Below are 20,115 nucleotides of genomic sequence, written 5' to 3'. Positions count from 1 at the left end.
TGACGTTTGTTCTACTGTTTCCGTTAGCGCTACTTCGAGTGTCTCGCTCACAGTCCGTTCCGGGTCAGTCTCGTGACGGACTGGAGCACGCGATAGTGCGTCGGCCGCGGCATTGTTCTTGCCCTTGCGGTAGCGTACGGTGAAGTCGTAACGCTGCAGAAGCAATGCCCAACGAGCCAGGCGGCCACTTGGTTCGTTCAAGCGCCTCAACCACGTGAGCGCCATGTGGTCTGTCTCAATAACAAACGCCACTCCGTCGATGTAATAGTCAAACTTACGGAGAGCGAAAACTATCGCGAGACACTCTTTCTCAGTTACCGAGTAGTTCCTCTCCGCCGGCGTCAACGAACGGCTCGCGAACGCAATCGGTCGGAGGGCACCTCCATGCTCCTGAAGCAGAATTGCTCCTAAGCCCAGGTCGCTTGCGTCTGTTTGAATCACAAACTCCCTGTTCAAATCGGGTAGCTGCAGTTCAGCCGTGTTAGCCAGCAACTTAGTGAGGCGACGCAGTGCGGCCTCCTGCTCTTGACCCCAAGCCCAACGCTCGCCTTTCCTCAAGAGCTTTGTCAAAGGCGCCTGCACTGTCGCGCAGTCTGGAATGAATTGGCGATAGAAGTTCGCCATCCCCAGAAAGCGCCTCAGCTCGCCGATGTCTTTCGGCGACGGATAGCTGACTATCGCTTCAAGCTTACCCTTATTCGGCAAAATGCGACCCTCGTCAAGCGTGAATCCCAACAATGTTATTCGGGTCGCCGCTATCTGAGCTTTGTTCGGGTTCAGAGTGATGCCCGCAGACCTCAGCCTTTCTAGAACGTCTCTTAAGTGGCGCAAGTACTCATCGAACGTTTTCGAGTAAACCACTATGTCGTCTAGATATGCGAGGGCGTGCTGCCACTTTGCATCTCCCAGAACTTGGTCCATTAGCCTCTGATAAGTAGCGGGAGCCCCCACCAAGCCAAAAGACATTCTCCTGAATTGAAAAAGTCCCCTGTGGCATGTGAAAGCTGACTTCTCTCTGTCCCGCTCGTCCATTTCGACCTGAAAATATCCACGACTAGCATCGAGCGTCGTAAAGTACTTCGCCCTGCCTAGGTTGGATACTAACGATGAAATGGATGGAAGAGGGTATGCGTCCTTCTTCGTAACCTCATTCAGCCTGCGGTAGTCTACACAAAGGCGATATGTATCATCCTTCTTTGGAACTAGAACCACCGGGAAACCCCATGGGCTGTTTGACCTTTCGACCACGCCTGTGTCGATGAGTTCGTCCAAGGCGGCGTCAAGTGCTTTCCGCTTAGCCAAGCTAATCGGTCGGGGATTGCATTTCCAAGGTCGTGCGTCACCCGTGTCGATTGTGTGCTTCACCAGCGTAGTGCGGCCCGGGCGGTCAGTGAAAATCGCGTCGTACTCGTACAACAGCGACGACAGCTGCACCTTTTCCCTTTCTGGCATGCTGTGTGCTTCTGCCAAAAGCGGGTGCACTGACCTTCCCTGTACTGCGGCACATTGCTCTGGCGGGGTTACTCGCTTACTCCGCGCGCTTTCCTCCTCTCTCACTCGCGCTGCTCCCTGCGATTGGCATGCCGTTGTCAATGCGGGTGCTTTCGAGAAAAGCTTTAGCGCGTCTCCGTCGCGCTCTCGGTAACCTCCTCTTGCAATGTCAATGACAATCCCTGACTTGGCGAGAAAGTCTCGACCCAGGATTAGAGGCATTGACAACCCGGGAAGATGGACAAAGCGTTGTCGCCTCACGCGTCTTTCCCAGCGGATCACAAGTCTAGCCGCACCGCTCGATTGCGCTGTGCCCGAAGCAAGGCGGAAGGTGGTGTTGCTTTGTCTCAAGCGGATATTGTTCTCGCAGAGATGGTGCAACACCTCGTCCCCAAATAAAGAAGCGCTTGCCCCAGTATCCAAAAGTGCTACAAACTTCTTTCGAGCTATAGTTAACTCGATTAACGGTGCGGGCGAGTCTACGGCATCACCTGCGCGACAGACTGTAGGTGCTAGTGATCCGAGCGCATCGGTAGGACTACTGATCGCCGCGCGGTGCCCGACGTGGTTCACCGGCGGCGTCGTCCGTTTCCCGAACCGCGTGTTCGCTCCTGACCCGGCGTGCGGCCGCATTCGCGAGCGATGTGCCCCGGTGCGCCGCACCGGTAGCAAGGACCGCGGAAACCACGCCGGCCCGGGCGCTCGTCGCCACGATCCGGCGGGCCTCGCTCCGCGTTGCGCCGCTCGTCTGGGCTCGTCTCGACCACGTGCTCCTGCCGCGGAACGTCACGTGCAGGCGCAGCACGGGCCGTACGAAGCGCGTAAGCGTAGGGGTCCAAAGCGCGGTCTGACAGTTCCCAACGGCGCGGTACGTGCTCATCAGCGAACGATGCTGACGCGTTACCCCTAAACGCCTCTGAACTGACCGCGCCACCGTTCCACGCGCAGCGAGGCTCGAGTGACTGCGCTGCGGGTGGAGGCGGGCGGTACGCTCGCGCCGCGAGGATGTCCCCTTGTATGCGCTTCGCTTCGGCGGCGAGCTCTTCTAGGTCTGCGAACTTGCATCCCCTGAAGTGAGCCGCAAAAGTCGGGTGCGCTTGCCGTGTAACGCGCTCGACTTTCTCCGCGTTGGTGGCGAGAGGGTTAGCGAGGCGATAAAGTTCATCCATCGCCCGTACGTACTCCAGCAAGGATTCGTCCGGATGCTGTGTGCGTAGCTCCAACTCCCTCCTCAAACGCCACTCGTAATTCGCCGGAAGGAATTCGTCGCGGAAGCTCTCGCAGAACTCTTCTAGCGTGCGGGCGCGATGTCCGGTCAGTCGGAACCATCGAGCCGCTTGCTCTGTCAGCGACACCGGGACCACACGCGCGAGAAGTTCGGCGTCGGGAAGCCCCATTGCTCGCTGATAGTAGAGCAATCGGTCGAGGTACTCATTCGCACTCCTGCAGTCGTGGTAGCCACTGTAGGTAGGCATGTCTACCTTGACACGTGGTCCCGCACTTTGCGAAGGAGGCTGCGCTGTGTTTTGCAACGCGCTGGCTAAGCTCTGCATAACTGACAGCGCATTCTGCAAGAGTACCTCGCTCGAGGGCACACTATTGCCCGAAGACGCGACCACATCTGCGGCTTGTGCCGAAGCAACATGTGGTGGCATCTCGCTGTGCGCGTCGCGAGGTGACGGGGCGCCCGGCGTGGCACTCTCCGTCGTAGGCCTAATCTCTCCTAACGCGGTCGCCGCAACACCTTGGTTGTCCCGCGTGAAACAACCAAAATTTACGCTGTCGGAAAGTCCAAACAATGCCCCCGCGTTAGCCATAAGATCGACATTCTGCGACGCGACATCAGACAACATGAACAAATCGTGGAATTCAGACATGCCCGTTGTCCTATGTTGACGGAGCGTCGGTAGTCGCTCGCGTTCACAAAACTAGCCGCGTTGCCAAATTCGTTAACGTTGGGCGCCAGATGAGGGGGTCCGCTCTATGTACGGCTGGTGCAGAAGCCTAGCTCCGGTCCCAGCCGCAAATAGTCGTACCGTGTCAACGTCCCCTTCCCGTAGCGCGCGTCATTGCAGCTACGACGGGTTCGGGCGAATAAGGCAACAGGCTAGCACAACAAACAACACTTTATTGCTACGTTAGCAATAATGCGTAAATGTCGCGTAGAGGGATAGTCCGCTCTCGTAGAAAAAACAAAGGGTATGGCTTACACCTTCGGTCGATGATCGGCTCGCGGGTCTCGGGGCGGTGAGATGTTCCTTCGTAGGTCAGCAGGGCACGAGAGACCGTCTCCCTGCCTGGTCGGCAGTTTTCTTCACCTCCCGTGTCCCTCCCCACCGCGAGGGTTGATTCCCTCGCAGGGCGAGTTCCCTTTCCCGCGAGCCGGGATGCGAGGATTGGCGCGCGGAGTGACGGGGGAGAAGGGGTTGTCCGGCAGGAAAGGGCGACGGTGCTCCTCTCCTAGTGGTCCCATGGCTACCACCGTCAGTTCGCGATCGCGCCAGCCTTAAGGAAAGGAAATGGGCGCGTGTGCTCTCCCACAGGGTCACGACATTGTTCGGTGGCAATGGAGTCGAGATCGAGAGATGACAAGGGGTGGACGCATGTGGTTGCGCACGCTGGATCTGGCGGTAAAGGTGAGCGGGAGAGGGCGTCAGCGTCAGAGTGTTTGTGTCCGCAGCGGTATACGACGCGAATGTCGTACTCCTGGATGCGAAGTGCCCATCGCGCTAGGCGGCCAGAAGGGTCCTTCAACGTGGCAAGCCAGCAAAGCGCGTGGTGATCGTTTACTAGATCGAACGGGCGGCCGTATAAGTACGGCCGGAACTTTCCAAGCGCCCACACCAGAGCCAAACACTCTTTTTCAGTCACGCTGTAATTCGTTTCGGCTTTCGTCAGCGTGCGACTAGCGTAGGCGACGGCGTATTCGGAATAGCCGGGCTTTCGTTGAGCGAGGACAGCGCCAAGCCCGACCCCGCTGGCGTCTGTGTGTACTTCGGTAGGAGCCGTCGGATCGAAGTGACGAAGAATAGGTGGGGAAGTGAGCAGGCGGCGCAGTGTAGCGAAGGCTACGTCACATGCAGAGGACCAGGAGGAGAGGTTCACGTCGCCGCGAAGAAGCTGGGTTAACGGTGACATGATGGATGCAAAATTGCGAACAAAGCGCCGGAAATACGAGCATAGACCTACAAAACTTCGAAGTTCCTTCATGGTTGTGGGCTTAGGGAATTCCGCGACTGCACGAAGTTTTGCAGGGTCAGGTAATACGCCCTGTTTGGACACGATGTGGCCTAAGATGACGAGCTCCCGGGCAGCGAAGCGGCATTTCTTGAGGTTAAGCTGAAGGCCAGCGTTGGTCAGACAAGTCAAAACGTGCCTGAGGCGACGGAGGTGTGTAGGGAAATCATGGGAGAAAACCACGACATCGTCGAGGTAACACAGGCACATAGACCACTTTAGACCACGTAGTGTATTATCCATAAGTCGTTCAAACGTAGCAGGCGCGTTACAAAGTCCAAAGGGCATGACGTTAAACTTGTATAGGCCATCAGGTGTAATAAACGCAGTCTTCTGGCGATCGGCTTCAGCCATAGGAACTTGCCAATAGCCAGACCGCAAGTCCAGTGACGAGAAGAATTCTGCTCCGTGAAGGGTGTCAATGGCGTCGTCAATGCGCGGCAAAGGATAGACGTCCTTGCGGGTTATCTTATTCAAACGACGGTAGTCCACGCAAAACCGGATAGATCCATCTTTCTTATGCACCAGTACGACAGGAGACGCCCAGGGACTGTGCGATGGTCGAATAACGTCTCTACGAAGCATGTCTTCGACTTGGTTGTTAATGACGCGGCGCTCTTCAGCGGAGACGCGGTATGATCTTTGACGCAGCGGCTGGTGTAAACCGGTGTCGACGTAATGTTGTACTTGCGAAGTGCGGCCCAGTTGAGGTTGCGACACATCGAAAGAATTCCGGAACTCGTGCAGAAGAGCAAGTAGGTCAGCGTGTTCGGCAGGGGTGAGGGTATCGGCGATGGCACTGGAAAATATATCACTGGATGACTCCCCGAGTGCCGACAGGGCATTTGGTGGGTCGCAGCAGTCATCCGGGACGTCAACCAAAGACGAAGAGTCGAGATCTTCCACGCGGCCGAGACATTCGCCTGCAAGCAGCGTGACAGGTGCAGAGAGCGGATTCAAGACGAATATATTGCTGCTGCCGGCGGCGATGTCAATCGTTGCGAAAGGTAGCGGCAGAGCTCTACGACTCGTGAAGACATCGGACGGCATGAAAAAGACTGTAGCGTCGGTGTGGGCGTTGCAGGAAACAGGGACCAGTGCGAAAGTGCCAGGCGGAATGTCGGTATCCTCACGAACGAGCAGCTTGGGCGGCTGATGAAGAGCGTCAAGTAATGGGGCGTCACACAATGGGGAAAACTCAACTTCGGCGCGTGCGCAGTCGATGACGGCATTATGGCGGGATAGGAAGTCCCACCCGAGGATGACGTCATGCGAACAGGCAGGAAGGACAATGAACTCAACGATGTACAGATTGCCTTCAATGACCACTCTTGCAGTGCAGGCTGCGAGAGGCGTCACTTGCTGCGCGCTTGCGGTGTGGAGCGACAGTCCCGAAAGCGGCGTCGTTACCTTTCATAATACACGGCAGAGATTAGCGGCTATGACAGAAACGGCGGCGCCGGTGTCCACAAGGGCAAAAGTACGAACACCTTCAACAGTTATGGCGACCACGTTATTTGGGGAGGAGTGAGGGCTTGGACAGTTCGGAGATGGCGCAGTTCTTGCCTCTTGAACTGCGGCGTTTAGTTTTCCTGGTCGGAGGGTCCGGGCCGGCGACGCATGGGGGACGGCGATCGCCGCCGAGGAGATGGTGAGCGCTGCGGCTGGAAGTCAGGGCGGTGAGTAGGGGCATCGCGCGGTGATGGGCCAGGAACGTATTGGAGGAAGGGCTGGCTTCCGGCTTGCGACGACCGGGCACGGTCGCCGAAAGTTTGGGGGCGACGGCGGCAATAGCGGGCGACGTGTCCAGGAGTGTAGCAGGCGTAGCAAATCGGTCGATTATCAGGCGTCCTCCATGGATTGGCGATTGTCGGTGCTGCCCAAGTGGAAGGATAGACAGGCGGTTGCGTGGGCTGCGAGTGCGTAGTGTAAGGTGGTTGCGGAAGCCTACGCAGAACGTCAGCATACGTGAGGGGCGCGGCTACAGGCTGCACGGCTTGCGCATAGGCGACAGGAGCGGCCACGGGCTCCGATGCACGCGCGTAGTGAACAGGGCTGGATGGAGGCGGCTCGCGGCGCGCAAGGGGAACAGTGTGGGCAACCTCCTCCGAAATAACAGTGCGGAGCGGGGTGGGCAGACGGGTGGTAGGCTCGTGAGTAAAAGGCATTAAGGAAAGTTGGCGGGCAACTTCCTCGCGGACGAAGTCTCGAACCTGTTGAAGCAACGTCGAATGGTCAGGCATGGTGTCGAGACTGCACAGCGACTCGCCACCCCGTGGAGGCTGCCGAGTCAGAGCGCGCTGCTTCTTCAACTCGTCGTAGCTCTGACACAAGCTGACGACTTCTGAAACTGTGCCCGGATTCCTAGCCAAGAGCATTTGGAATGCGCCATCGTCAATGCCCTTCAGGATTTGTTTGATCCTGTCAGCTTCGGGCATGGTGTCGTTGACACGTCGACAAAGGTCGACGACGTCCTCAATATAGCTTGTGAAGCTTTCTCCAGTCTGCTGTGAGCGGACGCGCAAGCGTTGCTCTGCGCGCTGCTTGCGGACAGCTGGTCGACCGAATACTTCAGAGCAGGACGTCTTGAAGACGGTCCATGTGGGGATGTTCTGTTTGTGGTTGTTGTACCACAATTCGGCGACGCCAGTCAGATAAAATATGACGTAGCCTAGCTTGTCGGGGTCATCCCACTTATTATGCGCGCTCACCAGTTCGTAGTGGTCAAGCCAGTCTTCCACGTCGGTCTCATCTGCACCGCTGAAGACCTTTGGGTCCCGGAGCCGAGGAAGCCCGGTGCAGGTGACGGACAGGGACGAAGGCGCCGGTGGGTTTGCGTGGTCAGACATGATCGGCGGTAGCGTCCGGCTACGCAGCTCCAGGGTGTAGCGACGGGGATGAACAGCACCCTCCACCAAATGTGAAGAGGTTTATTGGTCGTTGAAAGACGTAATGGTCGTCAGCGGCAAGCAAGCGAGAAGAAGCGTCCAGAGGCACAGCGGCGATCCGAAACACGAGCCGAGCGAGCCGAGCGTTGGCGATGCTGCTGGATGGAGGCGCATCTTCTTCTTCACACTACCACCACTGCTGCATTGATTATCTCGCAGCCTCAAACGAGCACTGTTGTGCGCTAGTTAGGGGTGTGGGAATAGTGAAATTTCATCATGAACAGAATTGCAATCAAATATTGGCCAAAAATATTGAATGTCGAGTTGAATATGGAATACCAAGGTGCGCAGGCATGGCAGTGTCAATTGTTGATTGAAAAGCTGCGGGTCTAATCACTAGTGACACTGCTGATGGTGAACAATCGTGATTTGTTCGAGTTTTATCATTTTAAACGTGCTGAAGTAAATGGAAGTAAATCTTTCTGGGTATGAGGCATGTAGCTCCAGCACATGTCGTTCGCTATGGATAAAGTTAATATAAAAAAACTCAAGTTAATATCTCATATCAAAATTATTCAAAGAAACTGTTGTGACTCTTTGCTTCCATTCTGTGTCACTCAAGCTGTGTGAGCACACAGTGGAAGATAGCTTTTATTGACAGTATTTGTGGTTGACTGAAGCCAGTTTCCCTCGTTCGGTCTTGATCAGTGTGATTGAGTCCCTGCTTCAAAGGCTCAAAGATGCTGACAGAAGGCTTCTTCAGGAAAAAGAGAGATGGACACCTCTAGTCATGCCTTTCATGCATAAGATTGCTCACAACCTGAAAAAGGTTTCAAATCAGTACGATCGAGACTCTGTGCCCTTGTTTCTCGAGGAGCAGAAAAGAAGCCTGCATGTGAAGAGAAGTGTGCCAGCCCATTCCTGAGTTGCACCGTGGGCACCGTTTATGACGGTGGTCTCAGACATGCAGCCCGTGGGCTGCATTCGCTAGCGGCCTGCCCCACACAATTGTGTTCGTCTCATATTTTTTATATTTTCTTAATAAGTATGTTCACGAGGTACACAGGCAGGCACGTATGCAAGGGGGGGGGGCCCGGGGGGCCCGGGCCCCCCCCCCCCCCCGAAATTCGTCCGGCCTTCTATATTCCCGGGCAACTTTTGTTTTATTTTTGCCATGGAAATACTTTCTTTCGAACAATTAGGCCTTGGGCCCCCCCCGAAAAAAAATCCTGGCTATGTGCCTGTACACAGGCGTACTGATGCGGTCGGTCACCGTGTGTTAAAACATAACTGTGGAACAAAAGAAATCTAGATTGCAGAATCAGCATCCAGATTTCGGAATTGGAGATCAGTATCGATATATCTCCTTCAAATCTTCTTCATAAATGACTCATATATGAGATAGGGAAAAGGCCTTCTTTGAAATTGAAATGGTAACGTGTTCAATCTCCATCCCCAAGGAAGTAAGCTTAGTCTTAACAAAGTGTCTAATGGGCAGATGAAAATTGATTCAGACTAAACCCTCAGAAGAGTTCTCTTTTTTAAAATAGAGGTGCCAGCATTACTATCAGTGGCAAACAACTCTGTGTTAGCTCTGCATCTCTCACCTGAAACATCTCGAAAGCAAAAAATATAGAATAACAGAGTTGAGCTAGTTGGTAAGTATTCATGTTAAAGAGTCAGGGCGTGCAAAGTCAGACACAAAAGGGAAGTCCAGACACCACAAACGCCAAGTAACAACTGGAAAAGTGCACAACGACGGAAAAAGAAAGAAGGCACAAAAACTTATCTGCGCATGCCCATGCAATAGGCGAACATATCAATCCGCTACGTGTGGTGGCCTACGTGAGGGATAACTATTCAGACACTTGATTTCTTCTTTGTGCAGGTTAATCGATGGTTGGCTCACGCATGCTCTACCACTATTATCGATATGCCTGGCCTCGACCATTAATTGCATTTTTTTATTCCTGTGCCAGTACAAAATTTCGCATTCATCGAATTTTGGCGTGCACTTACACTCTCGACAATGTAAAGATAGATTAGATGGTGATCCTCCAGTTAGCGATCTCTTATGTTCCAATAATCTCTGGTTAACACAGTGACCCATTTGCCCTACATAGAAGCGGCCACAGCTAAACGGAATCTTGTACATCACACACATACGGCAATCAGTAAATTTGTTAGTATGTTTCACAAAACAAATGACAGTCCACTTCTTGTCCATCACTCGCTCATTCTTTCTCTCTACAGCGGCACATACCTTACGTAGCTTATTGGCAGCCGTAAAAACAACATTAACGCCGTATCTACCCCCCACTTTCTTTAGCCTGTGAGATACGCAATGAATGTAAGGAATAACGATGACACGCTTTTTCCTATTGCTTTCTGTAGCCATGCTCAGACTTAAAAAAAGGATTTTTTTAACCCCTTAAGTGCTTTATTTTTTTAAAGATTTCCCAACCAAAAGTGCCTATATTTTTTATTGCTGATTTCGAATCTGACTGTACTAAAAAGTAGCTAGTCGATGTTGAAAAAATATTTGTACCACATAATTGGTCAAATTAACACAATACAGTTTATTTCTGGACAATAAATAGGAAACCAGCTGCCTGCTGCTAGTAAAAATAAAAAACCTTGTAAAGAAAACAGTTGCAGACGCGACATCTTATTCACTTGTGTAGGCTAAGTACCCTTGGGCTATTTCACACTGGAAGCTTCGGGACTGTGTGGAAAATTTCAAAACACGGAATAACGCAAAGCGGCTTGTTGCAGCTCCTGCACCAAAAGCGAGTTTCCTTTCTCAACTTTTTCCCGTTTTCTCCTCGCTTCCGAGAGCAAATGAAGCACTTTCTTGTTGGCGCTGCTTTGGCTTCGCTTGGCGGGATGTAAGAAGGAAAGTGCCGTTCTTTGAGACGCACAGGGTCAAGGACATCAGATGGTCGGCCACGCTTGATCTTTCTTGAAGGATCAAGGTACCTATTGAGGATTGACTCAATTAGGGCGAGGCGGTAGTCAAGGTGGCTCATCTTCCCTCCATCTTTTTGGTACAAGACAAAAGAGTTATACGTAGCTTCGTCAATCAAGTGGCGAAAAATCTTCTTGTAATATATCTTCTGTCGTTTTCGAGGGACAGGGTAGTCTGACAGCATCTGATCGGACTTGTCCACACCGCCCATTGTATGATTATAATCACGCACGATGCTGGGCTTTGTGACGTCTCGCCCTTTCGAATCCTTGAACGTCTCCATGCTTGCAGTGTGCACTGTGCTCATGACAGAGACTACTTTTTTGTCTCTCCATTGTACAACACATTTACCGCGCTGGTAGGCTTGCACCTCTCCCTTCTTTGGCTTCTTCTGGAAGTCTGGAGGCATGCCTTTTCTATTTGGTCTCACGGTGCCATACACGTCGGTGCGGTGCTGAATAAGGAGGTCGACGAGTTCTGGCAAAGTATAGAAATTGTCTATTGTCAGGCAGTACCCCTTGCCTAGCAAGGGCTCGATGAGCTTCATGACAACTTTGGTACCTGTCATGTGTAAATAGCGCGAAAACGTCGGCGCGGACCACCGAGCACGGAGGGAGAAAAAAGAAGAGAGTGGTGGCACGGTGGCTCGAGGCGCGCTTGCAATGTTCGGGCCAGGGCGTGCAATTCTGAGCTCGGACGAGCGGGACGTTCTGCCGGCCGAGACGCGTGGGCACGGAGGACCACGGAGCCGGGCGAGGTCCAGGGTAGCCAAGGGTCCAGGTGCCAGGGGTGGAGTTGCTGACTGCATCAAGGGTCGCCGAGCGGTGCCGAGCCGTACCGAGCGACGCGCCATACTCGGACGTGGGCCGCGAGCCCATGAGCTGTGCAACCGAGCTGTACCTGGCGGTGCCCTGGCCAAGGCGTGGATCGCCGGTGAATGAGCTGCCGCACCGCAGCTGTGGCGAGCAGCATTCCAGCACGGCGCAGACGGTGCTGTGCTGGCCAGAACCCGCCCGTGGAACCGCTGCGCTCGGGTGGTGATCAGGACGTCGGAAACAAGGTCCGAGGTCGCACTGGTCCCGGCGTCTTCTAGACGACACCACCGCTGCTCGCAAGCCGTGAAACCACGGGACTCTTCCTCCTCGTGGGCTGGGTGGTCGTCCCGACGGCACCGACACCACCAACTTTTGATATCCTTATATTTTGTACATAAATGTTTAAATACGTCTCCCTGTCTGTTTCCTGCGCTGCTGCACAATAGGGGAAGTGCTCGAACCGTCCTAATCATCACAGTACCCATTGGTGAACAAGGTTCGAGATTTGCTGGTGTGCCGAGATTTGTGCCCTTTCCTGTGTAGATCAAAACATCCCACACATATCCTGAAGATGCTTCACAAAGTGTGGGAGAGCACACGCGCCCATTTCCTTTCCTTAAGGCTGGCGCGATCGCGAACTGACGGTGGTAGCCGAGGGACCACTAGGAGAGGAGCACCGTCGCCCTTTCCTGCCGGACAACCCCTTCTTCCCCGTCACTCCGCGCGCCAATCCTCGCTTCCCGGCTCGCGGAAAAGGGAACTCACCCTGCGAGGGAAACAACCCTCGTGGCGGGGAGGGAGACGGGAGGTGAATAAAACAACCAAGGAGACGAGCAGACGGTCTCTCGTGCCCTGCTGACCTACGAAGGAACATCTCACCGCCCCGAGACCCGCGAGCCGATCATCGACCGAAGGTGTAAGCCATACCCTTTGTTTTTCTACGAGAGCGGACTATCCCTCTACGCGACATTCATGCGTTATTGCTAACGTAGCAATAAAGTGTTGTTTGTTGTTCTAGCCTGTTGCCTTATTCGCCCGAACCCGTCGTAGCTGCGATGACGCGCGCTACGGGAAGGGGACGTTGACACGGTACGACTATTTGCGGCTGGGACCGGAGCTAGGCTTCTGCACCAGCCGTACGTAGAGCGGACCCCCTCAAAAGCAAGAAAAATTTCAAGCCAAATTTTGCTCTTTTGAGTGGGATGTATTGCACCCATCCCAGTCTTCCTTTGAAGAGCATTAGACTTTTGTCTATCGATGGCCACTGGTATGTGGATGGCCACTCAGGTCGGTGATGCTGGCATTGTCCACAAAGTGCAACATTTGCATAATGAGCAGAAACCGGTGGCAGGACATCACCTCTCCGAAAACAGGTGTAGACAACAACTTGTTTTTCGACCAGTACCACTCCTGTCGAGGCTTGTGAACTATTCCCTGCAATAGCAGGAGTGCAAGGAATACCCACATCTCTTCTTTTGTAACTGGCACCCATTTTTTTAGACGGGAGTGTTCACTCGGAGGACAGCTTTTCAACTGTTCAGCCGCTTTGCGATTGGTTTCGTCTACCACTAGTGATAGGAGTGCATCGTCCAGAAACTGCTGAATATATTCCATTAGGTCATCTGGTGATGACAAGTTGAAAGTCTTGCCTGGAATGGCCAAGAATGGAAAGCGAGGAGGCTTCGCAGGAGGATTGTCCACATCAAGCAGGATCCACTGGCGAGCACTCGCGATGTTCCCTTCCGAGCTGTCTTCATCATCGCCGGAGGAGCTGCTCAATTCGCCGCCATCACTGTCTTCACTTCCGGACACAAGATAAACATCTGTATCTGAATCATCATCACTCGAAGAAGACGACGAACACGAAAAGCTTCTTTTTCGTGTTGACAAGCCAGCCAAGCATGGGTGGCCGCCACCGCAAGCCATCTTTTCATACAAAAACCGCGCTCTTTCCGCAGGAGAAAAGTACAGTTTCATGTAAATGCTGCCATCTGGTGGATGACACGTTATCTAAGCTGTAGACAATCGCTTCTCGTCCTGAACGCTAGAGGGGAGCACCTATTCCGCTAGGACGAGCTCTGCTCGTCCAAAGCAGTTAAGGGGTTAAGCGTTCAGCGACAGTGGCCACTGCCACACGAGCATAACTTACACCTAAAAGACGCGTAACCTGTGCGTTAAAGCTGGCGTGCATTTTGTGCTCACATGACTTGGTGAGGGCAGACTTAAGGCAAGACATGTCGATACCGTTTTTTACAATCTCAGAATGTTTGGACGCGAAGTGTAACAGTGGTTTAGAAGATCTAGGAGAATATTGCCAGGAAATGTGGTTCTTCTGAAACGTTAAAGGGGTCATAAAGCACCCCTTGGGCTTGCTGAAAAAACACATCCCGCGGAAAGCTGACATGGCTATGAACTGCTGAGCCAAATATTGCAGTCGTGCAATATCACACAGATCCATTGGTCACAGATAACGTGAAACTTGCAGTAATGGTGCTCCTTAGCCACACATGGTCCGAGTGCCAATAAATGCCATCCCCCACTTTTGATGGACCAGTTCGCTCGTTTATGGGGTCGTTGCAGCTCAACTCCCGTAGCGTTTTCTTTGTAGCGATGCAACGACCCTAAAACTAAGCCGTTTTTGCAAGCGCGTGGCGAGCCTGCTTTTACTTGTGGGCACACAACAATCTGCTCCCTGATGTCATGTTGTAAACATGCATATTTTTCTCTTCTGCTAAACTGAACTGCCGACATAGTAATTTCAAGTAAACATTTGTAAAACAACATCTGTGTGTGATAGAAATTATATTTATGAAGTGCGCTGATGCTGTGGTCATCAATGGCCAATGTTTGTGCGCTGTCATGTGCAGCTGTCAAGCCAATGTGGGGACAGCACAGAGCCCTGTGCCAGAGCTTCCTGTGCGTGTGTGTGAACCGGATTCTCGGCCAAGCCTGGCAATGCTGCAGCTCCACCTGGTGGCATTTCTCGGCTCCTGCCTGGCCCTAGCTTCTTGGGTGCTCACTTCAGCCACGGCCACCACGTGGAGCCACTTCTGGCACAGGCAAGCTCTTTCACATGTACTCTATCAACTGCAGTGTTGTTGTGCAATCATGGCTTCCTTTTTCACTGTCCACACTGAAAAAAATTATTTAGGTATTCCAGTGAAATTGTTTTGACATAGGCATTGTTTTGATTTAGGCATTGCAAATGCTGAAGCAAACCTTTTTCAGAAATAAATTTCTGAAAAAGGTTTGCTTTTCACAATCTGATTCCCCATCCCCTCTATGATTTCCAGTTGTGAGCAACAAAATCACTGTACGGTTTCATATGTTTCAGACAGAGATTATCTGAAACATCAAGAACAGAAAAGTAGGGGTGTGCAAATACCGAATAGTAAGTCTCGAATCGAATACTGAATCGAATTAAGAAAAATTCGGCAAAACCCACGTACCGTGGGAATCGATGTTATGCGAAGCATGCGCGGGATGGCGACTGTGGCGTAATTTTTCAAATTGAGCGAAACGCTACGGAATGATGCTAGAGAAATGTGGAAGTGGTATACACACACTCATATGTTGAAAAGTAGCATATGTATTATATAACCAGTTGTTTACAGTTGCATAACGATGCCAACAGCAACTTGGGTGTTACCAACACCAGACGCGGAAGCTGATATGTAGTGCTTATATTCTTCAATACTGGATAGCGCAAATCCGAACAGGACAACGAAAGAACACAGATGCACATGACAGGCATTACTCGCAACTAAGCTTCATTTAGGAAAGTTTCCCTAGATATATGGTACGCAGCCGAGTGGCACGCGCAGGCGCAGTGCACGTACGTTACAGTCACAGTTGCAGTTGTTACAGTTGTTATGCCTATACTTGTCCGTTATGACGGAAAATGCACGCACATTGCATGAACCTGAGTGTATGTGTAGGAGGGGTTCTTGAAAGTTCTTGAACAAGGTCATCGTCACCGTGATCAGTGAGCACCAGCAGCTGGGCCGGACTTGTTAACGGATCCGTTCGGAATCGTGGCTACGAGGGGTCTAAGTGTAGTGAAGTGTGAGGTTCAGTGCAGCTGGCGGAAATGCTGGATGCCTCTTACGAAGAAATGATCTATGATGCCTCCTGTCGTGAACGTGGCAGCGAAGTCTTTTGATGCCCTGTCCACATCCAAGCCGTCTTTCACGCAGTATAAGGACCAGACGTTGTTGGGTCTTTATAAGTCAATGTTGAAGTCACCGGTAATGATGAGAGGCCTTGTTCTCTCGGCAGATTTATTGTAGGAAAGCATTCACCCCAGTTTTTTTGTAATCCACGTAGTTCACGTTGCGGATCACGTGGACAAGTGGATGGTAGTTGAGCGTCTTCCAGGGGTGTTCTGTCTTCAGCTTCCTCACTTTCCTTGCGTCGACCGCAGTGGCGTAGCGGTTACGGTGCTCGGCTGCTGACCCAAAGGTAGCGGGTTCGATCCCGGCCATGGTGGTCGCATTGATGGAGGCAAAATGCTAGATTCCCGTGCACTGTGCGATCTCGGTGCACATTAAAGAATACTAGATGGTCAAAATTTCCGGAGCCCTTAGCTATGGCGTCTCTCATAATCATATCGTGGTTTTGGGACATAAATCCCCAACAATTATTATTATTATCACTTTCATTGCGTGTCAATATGTGTGTACGCCGTTACTGTGTTGGTTGAGACCCTCTATCACCTGTGGCACATACCCGCATAACATGAACTCTGATATCTGGGTATGTGCCACACATAACTGAGAGAAAGGGTTTCATGACGTACACGACAAGTATTTTGCATTATCAATGTCATGATCAATGAATCGTGTTCGTCATACACTGATCCCCTGCCATGCCAATTTTGGTAGATTGCAAGTTTTGGAGAAGACCAGGAGAGCGCCCAGACGTAGGCGGCTAGGTGGGTGGGTAGGTGGGTAGGTAGGTACCGTATTTACTCGCATAATCCTCGCACTTTTTTTTCCAGAAAACCGATGGAAAGTTGGGGGGTGCGAGAATTACGCGGGGAAAATTTTCCGCGAAAACGTAGAGCACTAGAAAAAAAAAAAAAACGAAGCGGCCGCAAATCGGGGTTCTTCCGCCAACAACTAACTACAAGCTATGAAAACTGCTAATACAAGACTTAGCTTAACAATAAAACTACAGGTTTAACACAAATCAATGTTTATTTGCAGACACTAAAGCCACTAGCAAATAAAGTGTCTCTTGGCCGAACTACTCGGAGTCAGAGTCAAGACTGCCGTCGACGTCGCTCGTGGCGGCGTCATCAGAGTCGTCGCCAGCTTCAGCATAGTCTCCATCGCCATCGTGAACCATGTCGTCTTCCGTCCCGTCCAAGGCGTTGGAAATTCCAGTTTTTTTTAAACTGCGGACTATGATTTCTGGGGAAATCATGGCCCATGCCTCCATTACTCACGCACAGAGGAGCTCCACTGACGGCTTTTTTATCTTTCCCCCGGGAGTCATGGCATGGTCGCCTTCAGCCATCCATTCGGCATACAGCCTCCGAACATTATCCTTGAACGGTTTGTTCAAGGATACGTCCAGAGGCTGCAGCATCGATGTCAGACCGCCTGGAATGACGGCGAGATCAGTCCGCAGCTCCTTCAGCTTCGTCCGAACGGAGTCGACAAGGTGACCGCGGAAGCTGTCGACGACCAGCAGCGATGGGTAAAGAAGTGCCCCTGGGCGGCGTCCCCAGACAGTCTTTACCCAATCGACCATAAGGTCAGCGGTCATCCAACCCTTTTCCTGTACTCGTACATGAATTCCAGGGGGGAACTTGGCCTTCGGGAGGGTCTTACGTTTAAAAATAGGCTGTTGCTAGGGTTACGTCCAGACGTAACTGTAGTCACCGCTATCGTTACGTCCAGATTAAAGTCCCTAGATTTTTCCCTGTTGAAGAGCAGGGAAAATCTAGGGACTCTAGTCCAGATGTGGCTTTCCACAAACGTGAGTACAGTCAAATCTCGTTACAACGAACACCACATTAACGAACATTTCAAATTAACGAACTTTTAAGAAATCCCGTGCCGACTGCTTATAGTTTCAATGTAAAAATATTTCACTACTACGAACTTCAGAATAACGAACATTTCAGAATAACGATCGTTATTTAATTCCCGTGTAATCTTAACAACACCTCAGTACTACGAACTTATATCCCGAAATGCGAGGATTCTTAGATTTCAGTGTATCGGTCATGCAGTCGGAGCTGTAAGGTAGCAGACGACGCAGCGCGAAGAGCGGACGCCCTCCCGCTAAAACCTGAGGTGGCACGGGAGGAGAAAGACGCGGGCGGGGAACTTTTTTTTTTCCCCTTCGTTGCGGAGGCGACAACGCATCAGGTTTTGTAAAGGCCCAACCGCATGCATAGCACGCGACTTTCGAGCGAAGGCGACTGCGACAAACGGGCTCCGTCGCGCTGCTCGATTGAAAACTATTGCGCGCACGCAGGCAAATTACGAAAAAGAATTACAGAGTAGACGAATGACATGCCAAATTTATTATTGTCTTGTTTGAGATAAAGATGCCATAAAAGCGTTTCGGGACTTCCTTTTTTCGCAATCTTATGTTTAACCGCGGCAGTAGTATCTGCTGTGATCCCATGGGGCGCCCGGAAGCGTACGCTGCCTACGCTACGTCGCACTTTTTGTAAACTGCGTTATGTCGGGGTTAGTCCACGAGGCGCATCTCGACAACGTTTCCTCTTGCTGTCATAGAACGTTTAAGAAAAGCCGCAGCGCCTCACATCGTTGCTTCGCAGGGAGAAGGGCTACCTCACACGACGACGATGTTGACATTGCAGCAAGCTACCACCAATGCAGCAAGCTACCACCGAAACATCAAAACGAACCGTCGATCATAAATAACGACAAAATACGGCCGCTGCCTCGCTCTCCGCGTGAGATGGGGCTGTAAATAAGGTAGTCTATAACTTGCATTCCTTGAAGTACGCGCCGATTGGAAGCATCACGAGCAAATTGCAACCGAAGCAAGGGTCAGAGATGCTGCCATGTTGGATATCCTTACTTCCGGGCGACAAGCGATGTTTTCTGGCTTTCCAGAAACCTGGGATGCTATCGCGGAACGATTCTATTTCAGATTCCAATGCCTTTCGTGCTTTTCGCGCTTGGCCAGTGGTCAGAACGACGGTCCGTCCGCGTTATCAGCGCGATCAGCCAGCCGTGTGGAATCGGAAATAGCATCGTTTCGCGATTGCACCCCTGCGACAAGCGACGGCGATGGATGGCCCTCCGCGACAGCAAATCCTGTCGGCCGTCGCTCAAAACTCGCGTGCATGCAGTTGGGCCTTAAAGGATTGCAGCGATGACATGGACGACGATGTCACGGTAGCACCCGAAGATCGCGACGAGTCCGTGTCGGCCACAGATGCGTTGGACTACTTGAGGAAACTCCGCATATTCATAGAAAAAAGCGGAACAGCGACCGAAGCGGCGGATAAAAATGCGGACGGTCTAGAATCGTTCGTGACGCAGAGTTTGTGCTGCACCCGTCAAAAAAACGATCACGGACTATTTCAAATAAACGTGGCTTGTCTGACGTTCACGTGTGCATTGTTGTGAGAAACGAGTTCAAGGACGTACCGTTGCAAAGGTAGGACGTTTGCGTTACTGAAATTCTATTGTTATGGTAAATTTTTGGGCTTTCACTATAACGACATTTCAGAATAACGAACATTTTTCCGCGGTCCCCTGAAGTTCGTTATACCGAGATTTCACTGTACATTATTTTCCTGTTGCTCAGTGACGGCCCTCTGCGCCCTTCGGGCGCGGAAACCTAATCGTGGCTTCGCCCTCGCTTTGCGAGTGCGGCCATTTCGCTAACGCTCAATGGCCGGTTGGCAGGGTCACGGTCACGCGCTACTGGCCGCTGTCGCGGCCACGCGCTGTTTAGCCCGCGCGCCTGCCCCTTCGGGGCAGGCGGAGGCGCACGTAACCCACGAGCCGCGACGCGCTTCTCTGGCAACAGACTTCAGCAACACCTGAGACAAAAAAAAAAAAATGCACCAGCAGTGAGGTTCGAACCAACACCCTCGCACTTCCGAGCACGACACGCTAGCCGCTGCGCCACTGGGGCCAATCGGTTCGGTAGGTCTAACGGGCTGTATTTGTATTGTCACGCTGGACGTAATTTTTAAGACTCGTTATTCTTACGTCCAGACGTAACTGCAACGGCTCGTACCGTTACGTCTAGACGTAACGCTAGACACTCCCTTAAAAATAACAAACGGTGGCAGCTTCCGCCCATCCGCTGTTACGGCAAGCATGACGGTGCACCTCTGCTTCTCGGCACCTGTTGTCCTTATGTGTACACTCCGCACACCTTTTTGTTCAACAGTTGGGCTCGAAGGCATGTCGAAGTTGAGCGGCGTTTGATCCGCGTTTCCAATCTGCGAGAGCAGGAAGTTCTTCTCCTCCCGGATCCTAATCACGAATCGATGAAAATCGACGATCTTGTCCTCATACGCCGAGGGTAGCCGCTGACACAAAGTCGTCCGCCTCTGGAGTGACAATCCACTTCGGCGCATAAATCGTGTGGCCCACCCGTTGCTCGCACGGAAATCTTGCGCCGAGATGCCCTCCTTCCGGGCAATTATGCGCGCCTGGTTTCGGATCAAGTCGATCGAAACGGCACACCCGTCCGCGCGGAGACCCTTGAT

General features: G+C 52.1%; 1 protein-coding gene across 1 annotated transcript in view; it reads left to right on the top strand.

Moving 5' to 3' along the window:
* Positions 1–20,115, top strand: part of LOC119384062 (smoothened homolog) — a 126,126-nt gene that overhangs the window by 87,767 nt on the left and 18,244 nt on the right. Inside the window, 1 exon segment of the mRNA XM_037652349.2 lies at positions 14,267–14,458. Within this exon segment, the coding sequence (XP_037508277.1) occupies positions 14,267–14,458 (192 nt within the window).

This window comes from Rhipicephalus sanguineus, chromosome 2 (assembly GCF_013339695.2).
Source record: "Rhipicephalus sanguineus isolate Rsan-2018 chromosome 2, BIME_Rsan_1.4, whole genome shotgun sequence".
Classification (NCBI taxonomy): Eukaryota; Metazoa; Arthropoda; class Arachnida; order Ixodida; family Ixodidae; genus Rhipicephalus; species Rhipicephalus sanguineus.
Note: the sequence above shows the minus strand (reverse complement) of the source record. Positions and strands in the feature narration are given on the sequence as shown.